This window comes from Mastomys coucha, unplaced genomic scaffold (genome assembly GCF_008632895.1).
Source record: "Mastomys coucha isolate ucsf_1 unplaced genomic scaffold, UCSF_Mcou_1 pScaffold4, whole genome shotgun sequence".
Taxonomy (NCBI): Eukaryota; Metazoa; Chordata; class Mammalia; order Rodentia; family Muridae; genus Mastomys; species Mastomys coucha.
The window spans coordinates 12,232,755-12,248,571 of record NW_022196910.1 but is presented as its reverse complement, the minus strand read 5'-3'; the positions used below and the strand labels follow the sequence as shown (position 1 = coordinate 12,248,571).

At 42.1% G+C, this 15,817-nt stretch overlaps 1 protein-coding gene across 1 annotated transcript in view; it reads left to right on the top strand.

The window, feature by feature from the left end:
• Polr3b (RNA polymerase III subunit B) overlaps positions 1 to 15,817 on the top strand; it is a 99,240-nt gene that overhangs the window by 2,623 nt on the left and 80,800 nt on the right. The window contains exons 2-9 of the mRNA XM_031350230.1: positions 3,636 to 3,668; positions 3,866 to 3,922; positions 4,010 to 4,074; positions 6,151 to 6,226; positions 6,823 to 6,923; positions 9,119 to 9,210; positions 12,539 to 12,656; positions 14,242 to 14,350. Coding sequence (XP_031206090.1) covers positions 3,636 to 3,668; positions 3,866 to 3,922; positions 4,010 to 4,074; positions 6,151 to 6,226; positions 6,823 to 6,923; positions 9,119 to 9,210; positions 12,539 to 12,656; positions 14,242 to 14,350 — 651 coding nt within the window. The remainder of the gene's footprint in view (positions 1 to 3,635; positions 3,669 to 3,865; positions 3,923 to 4,009; positions 4,075 to 6,150; positions 6,227 to 6,822; positions 6,924 to 9,118; positions 9,211 to 12,538; positions 12,657 to 14,241; positions 14,351 to 15,817) is intronic.

Here is a 15,817-nt window from a genome sequence, read left to right as displayed (position 1 = left end):
AAAAAAAAAATGCCAAGACCTGAGGACCCTGCTACAGAGAATAAGACTGGAGAAAAGGGCTAGCTAGCACTGTTAGAAACATACGAGAGTCTATGGCAGACACTGGTGGGAAGGAGTCAATGCCTTCCTAACGAAGACATGATTGACACACAACATTTAATCTGCAAATTAAAGTTGAAAGTTAAATGAGAAAAAAAAAAACCACCAAAGACAGTATAAGTATACAAGAGGAAAAAAAAAATACCCCAACCTGACAGAGTAAGTGCACTAAGCAATGGTGGGTGAGCGGTGGAGAGGTGAGCACTGGCCAGACTTGGTAAAATACAAACGTTGATAACTTTAGATTTCTGCCTATGTCTCAGTCAGTGTTCTGTGAAGAGACACCGTGACCAAGGCAGCTCTTATACTAGAAAGCTTTTAATTGGGGGCTTGCCTACAGTTTCAGAGGTTAGTCCATTATCGTTGTATCAGGGATGGTATGCATGGTGGTGGAGAAGTAGTTGAGAGCTTTATATCCTGGTCTGTATGCAGACAGAGGGAGGGAGAGAGACCGAGACCGAGACCGAGACCGAGACCGAGACAGAGACAGAGACAGAGACAGAGACTGCACCTGGCTTGGGCTTTTGAAACTTCAAAGCCCACCCACAGTGGCACATTTACTCCAACAAGGCCACACTTCCATATCCTTCTAATGCTTTCAGAGAGTTCCACACCCTGGTGACTGAGCATTCAAATTCATGAGCTTCTGGGTCCAGTTTTACTCAAACCAGCACACCTTAAGTGCAATGGGCAATGTATCCCTAAACCCAAACTATTTCATGGAATGGTGATAATGTTTAGAATTCTATTGCAACTTGTAGGCTTTTTCTCTATTGCCATCCTTGCAATCCTTCACTGACCTTATGTTATTTATGCACTTTCTCACCTCATGGAGACAGTGCTTTGTGTAGCCCAGGCTAGATTTGAATTGCTGTAGCTGAGGCTCATTCTCAACTGTTTCTGCTTCTGTCTCTTAATTGCTGGGTTATAGGCCTGGGCCACCACAGCTGGCTCAAGGGTTGAGTCATTTTGTGAGAACAAAACAGTAGAGAAGGCTGCTGCATACACATCCAGGACTTAGGGTGATTAAGTAAGGGAGGGTCTCCTGATTTTCTGCAGGAGATTAAAAAGCCTATGTTTGTGGCAGACAGTGAGCTCTCAACAAAGACTGTATACTCACTCACTCCTCCTGTCTTTGAGATAGGAAAAACTTCATTGCACACAGAGGGGAAATTTTGAAATATGGGAGCAAGAAATTAAAAAGCTAGATTAGTATGTAGGATGGCTGTAACAAAAGTACCACAGCTTGATAGTGTAAAAAAACAGATGTTTAGCTTCCCATATTTCTGAAGGCTGGAAATCCAAGAGGAAGTTTACAGAAGAACCTGGGAGAGATTTCAATGCATGCCTCTTCCCTAGTGTCTGCTGGTTTACTGACAGTCTTTGATATATCTTTGGCTTACAGAAGCGTCATGCTGACATCTGTCTTCATCTTTACCTGACAATGTCCCTGAATGTGTCTGTCCAGATTCCCCTTTGTTATATGGGCACCAGTTGTGTTGAATTAGAGTTTACCCACTGACAACTTCTACAGTGCTTTAGGCCAGGCCACATAGAAGCCAGTGTAGGAATTTAGTTCAGCTTGTAATTTTGGTCTTCCTCCTCTTTTTCTGCTTAACAAGAACATAGCATTGCACAGATACGGAGTGTCTCCTGCTTTAGCTTTGATAGTTGCAGATGCCCAAACAACTACTATCCAGTATATGCTCTAGAACATTTCCATCACCCCAAAAAGTTCTCTTCAACCTTTTCAGCTTCTTCCCACCCTCCTCCCCCCAAAAAACACTTTTGCATTCTATTATCAGAGACTGTCTTACCTATTTTCTGGGCCTCCCCACATCCTCATCTCTAGATGTTAGAAATATTTCTCTTGCCGGGCAGTGGTGGTGCATGCCTTCAATCCAGACGGATTTTTCAGTTTGAGGCCAGAGTGGTCTACAGAGTGAGTTCCAGGACAGCCATGGTTACACAGAGAAACCCTGTCTCGGGAAAAAAAAAAGAAATTATTTCTCTCTTCCCAGTCCCCTCTCATTTTTTGAGACAGGATCTCACTGTGTAGCAATGGGTGTCATGGAACTCACCCTGTAGACCAGGCTGACCTTGAACTCAGCCTCCCAAGTGCTGGGATTAAATGTGTATACTACTATGTTCAACTTTTCTCATTTTGTGCAACTCTTTTTCCATTGCTCCTGGGCCATCTCACTGTCCCTTGGCTTTAATAACTGTTCCATAATTTATACCCCAGGTCACTCTGTTTCTAAGTTCCAGACATCTACTGCCCATCAGACCTTTCTACCTTAATGTCTAATTGGTATCTCAGACTAAACATACACCAACCAAACTCCCAATACCCCTAACCCCTGAAAGCCTACTATTCCTACACATGGCTCCATCCTCTAATTTTTGTCAGTGTTGGCTCTGTGCCTCTGCCTCCTCAGACCAGAAACCCTGGCATTAATTTTAACTTCACTTTTCTCTAGGGAGCCATCCAGTCGGTTGTCATTTTACTGGCTTTGCTCAAGCTTATATCTGCTAGCCACACAACTTTTCACTTCCTACCTGTACTGTTACCAGCGTGGGCTACTGTGCTTAGCTAAGTGACTGTCCTGTTTCCAGCCTTGCTCATTTCCACCCAGCATCCAGAGTGATCCAGTTAATAGGCATGGAACTATTATGCCACCCTCCACTCAGAGCTTTCCAGTGCCACTCAGGTCTCTCAAGTTAAAACCAGTTTTTATTTTGTTTTGTTTAGCTTATTTATTTTATGTATATGAGTACTGTGTCTGCATATATACCTGCATGCCAGAAGAAGACATCAGAAGATGATTGGGAGCCGCCATGTGATTGCTGGGAATTGAACTCAGGACCTCTGGAAGAGCATCTAGTGCTCTTAACCACTGAGCCATCTTTCCAGCCCCTAAAGCCAATTTTTTTAATGTTTGCCACAAAGCTGTGAGTTGTCTATAGATCTTTCCTTAGGAACTGAGTATTCTGACTTTACACTCAGCTGTGCCCAGCTGTCAGGGCTCCCTTAGCAGGTGGGGTAGGTAAAAAGAGGCTATCCCTCAATGTAGTGGTCTACAAGACAAGTCCCAAAACTCAAGAGGCATGGGAGTTAGCAATCAATCAGTGGAGGAGCAAACACCCATGTGTGCTGACCCCAAGAAGCCTTGAGGTAGCTTGAGCCTCTGGTTTAGAAAGAACTCTGATTTTTCCCACCAGACTCAAGACTAACTTCTCTATTCGAACTATGAGCCTCACTTAGGATGTGCCATAAGAATAAATTTGAAAAGTGTTTGGAATCTTGTCATCCAGAAGAGGTTTTATTATATTTAAGGAAACCTGTGATATATGTGTATGTGTTTACGTGCATGTGCACCATACAAACATGATGTTTTACAATAGCAATTATATTATAAAATTTTCCCTATTTGGTTTATTTCTTTCTGCATACTATGATAAACTTGGTACAGCGCAGTAATTGTGTTTTATGGTTACTGACACATGTTCTCATGCTCTTATTGTTTGGTCCACAGGAAAAATGGAGGCTGCTTCCAGCATTTTTAAAGGTAATCATTTCATATTTAATAGTTGGTTATTTTTCCTGTGATAAGTCATTAGGTAGTCCTTAAAATTTTTTTCTTAAGTAAATACATTTATTAATCTTGCCCTTGCTTATATTCGAGAAACATTGATGGTTACCTGTGCCAGAAAGACTCATGTAACCTGTTACTTTGTTGCCATCTTTTGTTTTTTCTCTGCTTAGGTCAAAGGCCTCGTGAAACAGCACATAGATTCCTTTAACTATTTCATTAATGTAGAGGTAAGCATCTAGGATTAAGACCAGATGTAAATTGAGGACCAGTTGGAAGCAAGAGCTCTGTTCCTAATTCTGTACTTTCTACTGCAGATAAAGAAGATAATGAAAGCCAATGAAAAGGTTACAAGTGATGCTGACCCCATGTGGTACTTAAAGTAAGAAATCAACTGCTCTTCAATAATATTCCCATTGTTTTTAAATACTGCAGTACATGTACTTACTCTCAAATCTCTTGTAATACCACTATTTTATCTATTAGTAAACTAATGGTAAAGTGCTCATATTTAACTTTTAATTGTAAATCATTTGTAAGAGTTTAATTGAGAAGTTACTAAAACTGTTGTTTTAATTCTTTTTAGTAAGCCTTTCTTTTGATGAGTTTTATATATAATTAATAATGATAAAAACCATTCAGGACTTTCTGCACAGCATATATTACTACATTGTATATCATCAGAGACAGTTATCAGAACCAAAAAGTTGCATTGATGGAGTACTGCCAGCTGAAGGGAGACCTGGCCTGAGGTTTCTTCCCATTGATGTCCTGTTTCTTGTGCCAGAATCAGTCCCTGGCCCATGTTAGGCTGTTTTTCTGTTGTCAATTCCACTGACTAAGAGTAAAGACCATTACCCAAATTCTGTGGTCAAAGTATGCAAGCTTTTCTTTCTAAAGCAGATTTGAGAAAATAGCATCAGACATAGGAGACAGTGGGGTTTATATAGCCCCCAAACCCTCAAGACTAGGAGGTTTTCAACAGGTGGGGATTTCCAGAGAAATGTTGGTTATGTAGGAACTTGGCTGAACATTTCAAAATGATTTGGCGAACATCTTATCAGGGTGGAGCCTAGAGTACAGGTTGTGGAACATGTCAAATTCCAGAAGATGGGCCAAGACCTAGTCAAATATAATCATGGATACCCATTCATGGTTAGATTAAGTTACACAGTTAAGTTATATATATATATATATATGTTCTTGTTCTTTTTTTTTTCTGTCCCCATCTGGGAAGCAACTACTTCTCCAAGGTGCTTTGGTCGCTTTTATTGGTAGGTAGTACTTTTAGGTGAACATACGGGCACTAAGGACTTAGCAGACAGCATTAGCAAATACTTGTATATGTACTAACACCTTCATGCACATATCTGTATCTCTATGTCCCATCCATTCTGTTTATATTGGAGACATTAGACGGATGCCTGCTAGTCTCAGCCAACAGTACCAACTTATCTGAACCGACTTCCTTTCCTTTCTTGTGACTTTACTCCTGACAGTGAGAAGTTTGGTGCCTATTATCTATAATTAATTTTAAAAAATTTCAGCCCTATATTATATACAGAGTAACCTCATGATTACTGATATGTCTGCAAGAGTAGTGTTTGGTAACTAGAGGACAGATGTATGCAATCTTTTTTGTCTTCGGCCTTATGGGACACAGGACACAATCAAGCTGCTATATCAGAACACTTTGATTAGAGGAGTTAGACCTGTGTGCACAGTATTTTTAAAAGCTGATGCTTCCCTCCCAGTTCTTTTTTGTTGTTGTTGATAACTCAGCACTTTATCCACATAGTTGTTGGATCCCACACCTGCATGTAAAAGCTAGGTATAATGGTGTATACATCCAACCTCACCACTTGGAGATGAAGACAGGCAGATCCCCAGAGCTTGAATATAGCCAACTCAGTTGGTGAATTATCTGTTCAGTGAGAGACCCTGTCTCAAAAAAATAAGGCGAAGGAGCTGGGAAGATGGTTTAGAAGTTAAGAGCACTGGCCCCATAATATTCCTGGCAACCCTCTGTAATTCCAGTTCCTGGGGATCCAGTGCCCTCTTCTGGCTTCTGCAGGTGTCATGCATGCACACGGTGTGTTTACATGCAGGCAAAACACCCAATCATGTAAAATTAAAATAACCTTTAAAAATACATAAGGTGGAAAACAATAGGGGAAGAAGTTCTGCATTAAGGTCTGCAGGTGCACATGCATATTCATATAGCACGGACTCATGTGCACACACACTACACAGAAATACTTGTAGCGTCTTCCCTCATTGGTAAGGTTCTGTGAACTGTAACTTCAAGAAGGCATGCAATTGTCATACTCAGCAAGGTAGGCACGTGTCAAAGACTGAGTGACTACACGTCTGAGAAGGTATAATTGATAATGAAATAATTTGCTTTTCAGATATCTTTATATCTATGTTGTTGATAATGAAATAATTTGCTTTTCAGATATCTTAATATCTATGTTGGACTTCCTGATGTCGAAGAAAGCTTCAATGTAACTAGACCAGTGTCCCCTCATGAGGTACTTGGCTTGGACTTGTTTGTTTTGACCTAGAGTCTGCTCTTAATGTATACTCTTAAGCATTTTTTTCATTGAACCTGGATCCTGTGGAAGAGCAGCCAGTGCTCGTCACTCCTGAGCTGTTCCTTCAGCTCTACACAAGCAGTTTTTACTGGTCAGGAATAGAAAACTTAAACTTTAAAATCTCAGACACTATTGTAAAAGTTAAAAGAAGTCTAAACCTAACTTCTAGTAGAAGCCACAGATGGGATTTAACATGAAGAACTACATGCTTAATTTCAGAGAAATTCTCTTCTGAAGCCATAAACCACCACATAACTGTCAGTGTGATATGTAGAAGTCACTGTGTTTCCTGTATCTTCTTGTGGATCCTTGGTCCCACACCTTCATGTAAAAGCTGGGTATAGCAATGTATAAAGGAAGAAGAGATCCTTTAGCTTGTGTCCATGCCAACACATGTTCTAACACATGTGACTTCCCATGCCCTGAGGCAAGGCATCTGCAGCTCAGTGGAGAAAGTTGAGTTTGGCTTGCACTGTACTCCTAGTGGGATTGCTGAAGGACAGAGGGTCACTAACTGTGTGATTCTGTTCCAGTGCCGTCTGAGGGACATGACATACTCTGCCCCAATCACAGTGGACATTGAGTATACCCGAGGCAGCCAGAGGATAATCCGAAACGCCTTACCCATTGGCAGGTGAGAAACAAGGTGGTTATTGGAGCCACACTGCCTGGAAACTGGCCCCATGATGCGACCTTAAGCCAATGAATCAGTCCTCTTTGCCTCACTCCCTCCTCTGAATCGTATGGGAAACGGCACCTAGCTTATAGAGTGACTTTGTGGATCCTTAGGCCAGGGCCAGACAGCTGTGATCCGCAGTATTCCAGAGCATTCTCTACAGCTGGGGAAATGCTTCCCATTCTTCTCCTGACAGCAGCAGTGAGTGTGCAGTAGGTCAGTTAGGAAGTCACTGAATTCTGCACTGGGCTTCTTGGTAGATCCTATACATAGTGTAGCAATAGTTTTGGAAGAAATTACTATCTCCTAGAACACATTTGAAAGTAATGGATAATACCAGCTAGTAACTTTGGAACCTGGTTTTTCTAACTAAGGACCAATGTCAAGTCTTCTGTAGAAATAGCTATAAATTTAAAATGTTTTTGGTTTTATTGAGGTAAACCACATGTACCTAGACTTTCATTTTAGTTTGTTGGAGAATGTAGCTTATTTACATCTATTACACACACATACACACACACACACACACACACACACACACACATACACACGCAAACCATTTAGGTGCATAGAAGTATATATGTCTTAGGGTTTCATTGCTGTGAACAGACACCATGACCAAGGCAGCTCTTATAAAGGACAACATTTAATTGGAGTTGGCTTTCTGGTTCTGAGGTTCATTCCATTATCATCATGGTGGGAAGCATGGCATTCTCTAGGCAGGCTTGGTGCTAGAGAAGGAGCTGAGAGTTCTGCATCTCAATCAGCAGGCAACCAGAAGAAGACTGCATCCTTAGGCAGCTAGGAGGAGGGTCTCAAAGCCCACCTCCACCCCCCAGTGACACACTTCCTCCAACTAGGCTATACCTACTCCAACAAGGCCACACCTTCTAATAGTGCCACTCCCTAGACCAAGCACATTCAAACCACCACGTATATATTTCCATATATTTCTGTCAGTGTATTCTGCACATGAACTCTTTACAACTTTCTAATTTTTTTTTCTCCTTCACTCCATTTAAATGGAGCTTTTTTCTTCTCTCTTCTACCTACTCTGAAAGGCATGTGTTTCATTTCTAGTTATGTTACTTTAGAATTAAATTGTATTGAGTATATCTTTATACTCCTAGCAAGAATAGAATCTTAGAAAGCTTTGACAGGTCAAATCTGTCCTTGACTTTTAAAATTTTGTCACCCTCGGTTCCTCTTGTCTTGTTTTTTTTTTAACCATAAATCCATAAATTCAAAATCGTTGTTTCATAAAGTTAACATTTATTTATATTTCTATACATTTGTTCCTGTGGGTCTTTGTCTGCATGTATGTCCGTGTACTACATGTGTGCTTGGTTTCAAAGCAGGGCCAAAGCTAGCATCAGATCCCCTAGAATGGAGTTAGAGATGGCTGTTAGCTGCCATGTAGGTGCTGGGAACTGAAGCTGAATTTTTTGGAAGAACAGCCAGTGCTCATCAGTCCAGTCCCTTGTTTGGGTTTTCTTTGTGCCACATACATCTTTTCATGTCAGACTTTGAGTTGGTGTTTATTTTCCATCTTCTGAAGATGAAAAGTTTCTTCCCTAGCTGACCTCCATGTGGTACTTAACAGAGTGCCCACATGCAGGCCGTCCTCTGGTCCGCAGTGCTATCTGTCTACAGTTTCCCTCTGGTAACCTGCCTTGGCTCGTGTTTCAAGCCTTCTCTTCAGCTGTGTGACCGTCATCTGCTTACCTGTGGTCCTCTATTTGTTCTGTGTAGATAGTACTGTGAAGGCCTTCAGACATGCTTAAGATCCACAGCCTTTCCCCCCTGAGTAAGTCTCTAGGAGTCTGAATAAGTGTGGTTCAAATTGCTCTTGCATGGCTCTTCCTAGAACACTCTTCTTCAAAAGTCCATCTCATAGTGTCCCTGAAGTCACATTCTTTGACACCTTCTCCTGTTTAGTGATTCTCTTCCTAGCTGTGCTATAGTCGCTGTCCAGCCCAGCTGTCATCTGGGTCAGAAGATATGTCTGGGGAAATCTTGGTTTTCCCTTGGGTCTGCCATAGACTGCCTCTTTTAAGCAGTTACACGGATATGCAGGCCCCTCTGCCATGTGTTTGCTGCAATTTTTCTGTCAGTCCGTGCACGATAACTTCCTTTTGTTTTACTTTAAACAGAATGCCCATCATGCTCCGAAGTTCAAACTGTGTTCTGACAGGGAAAACTCCAGCAGAGTTTGCCAAATTGAACGAATGTCCATTAGACCCAGGTATGTGAGTGACTTGGGTGTCCCCCAACCCCAGGTATGTAGGTGACTCAGGTGTCCCCACCTTACTCCAGGTATATGGGTGACTCAGGCATGGGAGTGATTTGGGTGTCCTCCCCCCTCGCTCTGTTCCTTTTCCTAGTGCTCTACTGTAGACGTCCTGCCTTCTGATGACTTGTTGGACAAACTGTGTTCATAAAACTGGAGATTTCATACAAGCTTTATTCTGGATTTCTAAACATATGCTGATTCTTCTTTTGTTTGCTTCAAGGTGTTAGCAGCTTGACTTCTGGCTTACCAACATGGCCTGTTCTTTCCTTTCACCTCTGTGCAGTAGTTTCTTTGGAGATACTTGATATTTGAGATGCTCCCATAGTTGCTGTCCAAACTGTTCTGAGAAGACCCCAGTAGCTCATGACAGCCTGTGTTAAATGTAGAAAAGGTAGAGATAGGAAAACTTTTTTGCTATTGTTTAAGCTCTCAAAATTTATATTTTTGTGCTTATTTCTAGAGTATTTTTGGTAAAACTTGGAACAGTACAACACAGTGTCTCCTAGTGCCTTCACTTATGATTTAAATTGGCTCATAGTTGCTTTAGTTGAATGCCTTGCCTAATTGAAGATTCTGGTGGTGGGGGTGGTGTTTTTTGTTGTTGTTTTTGTTTTTGTTTTGTTTTTGCTTACTTGGTTGTTTTTCAGGAGACAGGAACTCATGTAGTACTGACTGGCCTCAAACACTAATCAGCCAAGGCTGACCTTGATCACCCGATCCTCTTGCCTCTACCTCCCAGGCGCCCCGCTTACAGGCATGAGCACCTCACCTGGTTGCATTAGGAAGAACCTGACTTTCTAGACTCTAACCAAGTTTTCCATTAGTTAAATGTATTACCTTGGTTTTACTTTAATTTACAAATAGAACAAAATTTCACGCTACCCTATTCTCAAATTATGTGGAGTAAAATGTAATAATGGCTTGTGACTTTTATTCAGTATAAATCATTATTTTGAAAACTCAGTTGTCTATTATTGTTCCAGATTTGTTAGAAAAGCTTTGAGTTTCCACTGATAACCCCAGGTTATTCCTTGCTTACGAGATAGAAAGAGTCATCTGTTCAATGTTCTTTTTCTGTAGGCTCAGTATACACGTGCATAGTATAGACTGTTTTTCGGTTACCATGATCCACCTTGATCAAAAGCCACTTGGAGCAGGGAAGGGTTTATTTGGCTTACACTTCAAGGTCACCATCTATCATTGAGGGTAGCCAGGGCAGGAGCTCAAGCAGAAGCCATGAAAGAGTGGTGCTTTCTGGCTGGCTCCCAGGCTATGTCCCTCTACATTTCTTATGTAGCCCAGGCCCACCTGCCTAAGGAAGGTGCTGGCCACATGGGTTGGGCCTTCCCACATCCACATCAGTTAGCAACCAAGAAAAAACCCTTAGACATGCTGCAGGAAAATCTTTTTTTTTTTTTTTAAGATTTATTTATTTATTATTATATGTAAGTACACTGTAGCTGTCTTCAGACATACCAGAAGAGGGCATCAGATCTCATTACGGATGGTTGTGAGCCACCATGTGGCTGCTGGGATTTGAACTTAGGACCTTTGGAAGAGCAGTCAGTGCTCTTACCCGCTGATCCATCTCACCAGCCCCAACCTGCAGGAAAATCTGATGAAGGCTGTTCCTCAGCTGAGGTTCCCTCTGCCCAGTGTGTTGACAACAGTGTTAACTAGTACATTTGATCCTTTCGTCAGCTTGACACACAGACATATCACGGCTAAACCATAAACTTTCCTCCCTGGCTGGTTCCATATCTCAGGCTAATATCATAATATAAAATACAGTTCAACCTTAAAAGTCCCTCAGTCTTCAAAACCACAGTGCTTTAAAAGTACAAGATCTCTTTTAAAAAACCAACTCTCTTAATATGTGGGCTTCTGTAAAGACCCAAACAAGTTATGTGCTCCATTCTTCCAAAGAGAAACAGGGCATGGTTGTAATCAGATCAAAGCAAAAGCAAAATCCAACAATGTAAAAAGTTCGGTGTCTGACATCTGAGATGTACTCGTGACCTTCTGGCTCCAGAAGGCTTATACAACTCCATTTCTCTGGTTCTGCCATCCACAGCTCACATAGCTTGTCACCCAGGTACAGACCAGCTTCACTGCACACCTGCCCACAGCCTTGCCAGATGTCCCACGATACTCCGGTATCTTGGAGTCTGCACTTGAGCTAAGGCTTCACCTTCACCCACAGCCTCCCCTGGTCTCGCTTAGGGGACTAGAACACTTCCACAGACTGCTAAGCCTCAGTCCTGCTGACAAATCAGTACCACATAGAAGACTGAAACTTAACAAATTCTGCTGCCTTCTAGACCACAGCTTCTGTGTGCTCACCCTCAGGAAACACTTCCCAGATTTCTCATCAGTGATGCTGGCCTCTCATTAATCACAGCTATTTCTTGGTCCTACTAACCAACCTCCATTGTCCCAGTAAAACACAAAAGGTTTCACTTCCTCAGCGTCTTTCTGGAAACTACAACACAAACATAGTGTCTTTGCTTCCCTCTGTATCTTTACAAGCCAGGCCCTATTATCTGTATTTTCAGTATTCTTACCTTCCGAGTGTCCATAGAACAAACCATTAATCTTTGAGCACTCAATCTGGAACCCAAAGTTCCAAATACTGTCATCTTCCTTAAACCAACATGATCAGGTCCACCACAGAGACACCCCATTTCTGGTTCTGATTTCTGTCCTAGTTGGCTTTTCTAGGTCTAGGGAATAGTGAGCTAAGGGGTTGGTTTTTTTGTTTTGTTTTGTTTTTTGAGACAGGGTTTCTCTGTATAGCCCTGGCTGTCCTGGAAGTCACTCTGTAGACCACGCTGGCCTGGAACTCAGATATTCGCCTGCCTCTGCCTCCCAAGTGCTGGGATTAAAGGCATGTGCCACCACTGCTCGACTGGGCTAAGCCCTCTTAACATTAGTTAGCAATCAAGATAATGCTCCGTAGGCATGCCTTTCAGGCCAGTATGATAGAAGCAATTCATCAGTTGAGGATCCCTCTTCCCAGTGGAAAACTTTTTGTAAAACTATCTGATACTGTCATCAGTTCATAGAGCAATGTCAGCAGCCCCATCAAATTCATGATTGTTGGTTCCTGAAGTGAAGATCATAGGCACTTACCTGTAGTCTGAGGACTTGGGAGGTGGGGAGGGCTAGTTCAGTGCTAGTCTATACTGGTACTCTGCAGAGCACCTCAGGAGCTCCTTGCCCTCACCTATTTGCATTGGGTACGGAAGAGGTGTGAGCTTTTCTTGTTTCCCTCGGGCAGGTGGCTACTTCATTGTTAAAGGAGTGGAAAAAGTCATTCTCATCCAAGAGCAGCTGTCCAAGAACAGGATCATCGTGGAAGCTGACAGGAAAGGGGCCGTTGGAGCTTCAGTTACCAGGTGTGGGAAACAGATGGTGTTTTTTCAAATAGTCATCATTTTGGCAATAGCTGGTGATTGGTTGCCTTCTCCTGTGGAGGGAGCAGTATTTCTCTCCATAGCAGGCAGTGTATGTACAGTTCATTGTGTGTGCATCTATAAAAACAGTATTGGTTTTAAGATTTGAGCAGTGGAGATGTGAGACAAGAGTTTGGAAGGGCACTAGTTAATTTGTATTCTTTATTAATTTATAGCAGTAAAGAAACTTTAAAGGAAAAGACGAACAAAGCACTTTTCAGAGTTTTCATATTCCTTTTCGGGTTTTTGTAAGCAAGGACTGTTCCATGTTTAATATTGAACGAGCTGTACCATGACTTAGCAGGCTGTTGTTAGCTGTCGGGACTTGTTTTTTCCCCAGTTCACCTATGATCGAAGCAGCAACCTGTTGGGCTCTCGTAACTTCTCTTCTCATGTGGTTTGAAAGCTGAGGGCTGTGAGGACAGGGAAACTGTAGCCTAGGTGAGACATGAGTGCAGTAGTTGATCTTTGGTGGCCTGTAATGAACCTGTTAACACAGAGTTCTGCTTGCTTCTTTCTAGTGGAGAGGCAGCTAGCAATGATGGCCTTTATCAAAGAATTAGTAGAAACCAGTCATTTTCTTTGTTACATCATGGCTTTGTTTTTTTGCTTGTTCTGATTTTTCAGGACAGGGTTTCACTACATAACAGCCTTGGCTATCCTGTAATTTGCCTTTATACCAGGCTGACCTCAGACTCACAGATCTGTCTGCCTCTGTGACTCTGGAGTGGGTAGTCACTTAACTTCTCTAAGTCTAGATTTCATCATATGTGATTTAGAGGGGCCCACAGTAAATGTTGTTATGTGGAGATTAGAACTCATGTGCCATGTGGCAACAGTGGAGTGGGCATTCGTGTGTGCCACTGTTATGGCTGAATAGAGCTGTTGAAGTGCTTTCTATTCTGCTAGGAGTCTCTGAACAGAGGCACCTATAGAACGAGCTAACCTAGGATAGATAGCTTTACGTTACATTCTGTGCCAAGACTGGATAACGTTTCTGGATTACTGATTTTAAAGCTTTCTTCTTAGAAAGTAGCCTGGGCCATTTGAGATTTTTCTTTTCATAAAGAAAACTCAGTCATGAATCAAAGTAATTGAGATGTAATAAGTGTGAGATATGTTACAAGCTGGGCAGAGGCATATGACTGTAATCCTAGCACTAGCCCTTAGGAGGCAGGAGGAGGAGCAGGAGTTCAAGATCGTCCTTATATAGCAAGTTCAAGGCCAGCCAGCAAACCAGGCACACAAGGGAAAAGGAAGGGAAATTAGGTCAAAGGGTGAAAGTTTCTCATCCTTCCACGTAATTCCCATCATAATCTTGAAGATGACAGAACAGTTGTAGTGTTTTTAAGTGTTCACAGAAGGAAGGCGGGAAGGAAGGAAGGAAGGCAGGTGTGTGTCTTTAAAGCTAATAAATTAGAGACAGTTTTATTTGATGAGCAGCTGTGCCTGACTGGGTAATGAGCATTGCTGTTGACGTTCCTGGGAGGGGAGGGGTGCAGCTTAACTGGCATCTGTTTACTTACAGCTCCACCCATGAGAAGAAAAGTAGAACCAACATGGCCGTGAAACAGGGGCGATTCTATCTGAGACACAACACCCTGTCTGAAGATATACCCATTGTCATCATATTTAAGGTAGGCACAACACCCTGTCTGAAGATATACCCATTGTCATCATATTTAAGGTAAAGCTGCAGCTCTTGTCCTGCAAACTACACAGAATTTCTCTGGATTGTTTTCCATATTAATAAAAAATCTTACCACATTTTTCTTTTTGTGCATGCATGTAAATGTTGACATGTATGTACGTGTGAATGTACATGCCATAGTATATGTGTAGAGGCCACAGGACAACCTGTAGAAGTCAGTTCTCTCCTTCTGCCGAGTGGATTCCAGATGAACTTGGCTCATCAGGCTTGACAGTAGCACCTTTACCGGCTGAGCCATCTCACCAGACCTAGTGTTTTTCATATAGAATTAGCATTTTGGCAGGTAGTGATGAGTAAGCCTTTCTCCACCCTCTTCCCAACCAGACAGTGCTACCAAACACCACCCCGTTAGGGTCTCCCATGAGTCTTTCGGGAACTAGTTTGCATATTCATGAGTAGAAACAGATCTGTTTTGGTGATTCGTGCAGTGCACATTACTTTACATTTAGCTCTTTTTTGGTTTTGTAACTCACATCTTGGGTATGCATGAGATAGTTGTGCATGCAGACTTGACCCTGACAAAAACAAAAGAAGGGAGAAAGGGTTTATTTTGGTTCACAGTTAATCATGGCAGGAAAATTCATGGCAGAAGCCTGAAGCAGCTGGTCACATTGCACCCGGGGTCAGGGAACAGAGAAGGATAGATGTGTGTGCTCAGTTCACTTCCTACTTTACATGAAGTCCGGGACCACAGCCGAGGGAGTGATACCACCTAGAGTGGCTGCGTCTTCTCACCTAATCAAATAATAATAATAATCACCTAATCTCATAATCTAATCAAAGATGTCCCCCACAGCATGTCCAGAAGCCTGCTCTGGGTTGCTTCTCAGTCTCATCAGGTTAACTATTGGGATTAGCCATCACACAGACGTATTATATTTTGGCAGACCGTTCTACTTTATTTAGCCAGGTCTCATTTCATGTACATGATAGCCCTTGATATTATAAAATGTGCTGTGATAATGTCACAAGAGCAAGGACATCTGTAGGCTCTATCCAGGAAATTCTAGATCTGTTCATTTTTTATAGCCTTCTAGAGTCTGTTGTCTCTAAATAAACTGGTGTCTTTACTATACAAATGGGTGCTTAAAAGTTTGTTTGAAGTGTTGACTTAGAACCCCAAAAAGCAATTTCCTGTAGAAATGCTTAATTGATACTCTTCTTGGAAAGCTCCATGGTCCGTCCATTTACCATGTTGTGAGGTATGGACTGTGAATAAGGAGGATCTTGAGGACTAGCTTTAGTAAAGAGCCCGTAAATAATAAAGATGGTCTCAGGAGGCTCCGCACAGCATGCCAGATGACCCTAAATACCAGCACTGCTCAGTGGCCACCCTTCGGTTTCACTTTAGGACTCAGTGTTCCTGTGCCATAGTTGCTTTACAGTAGGAACA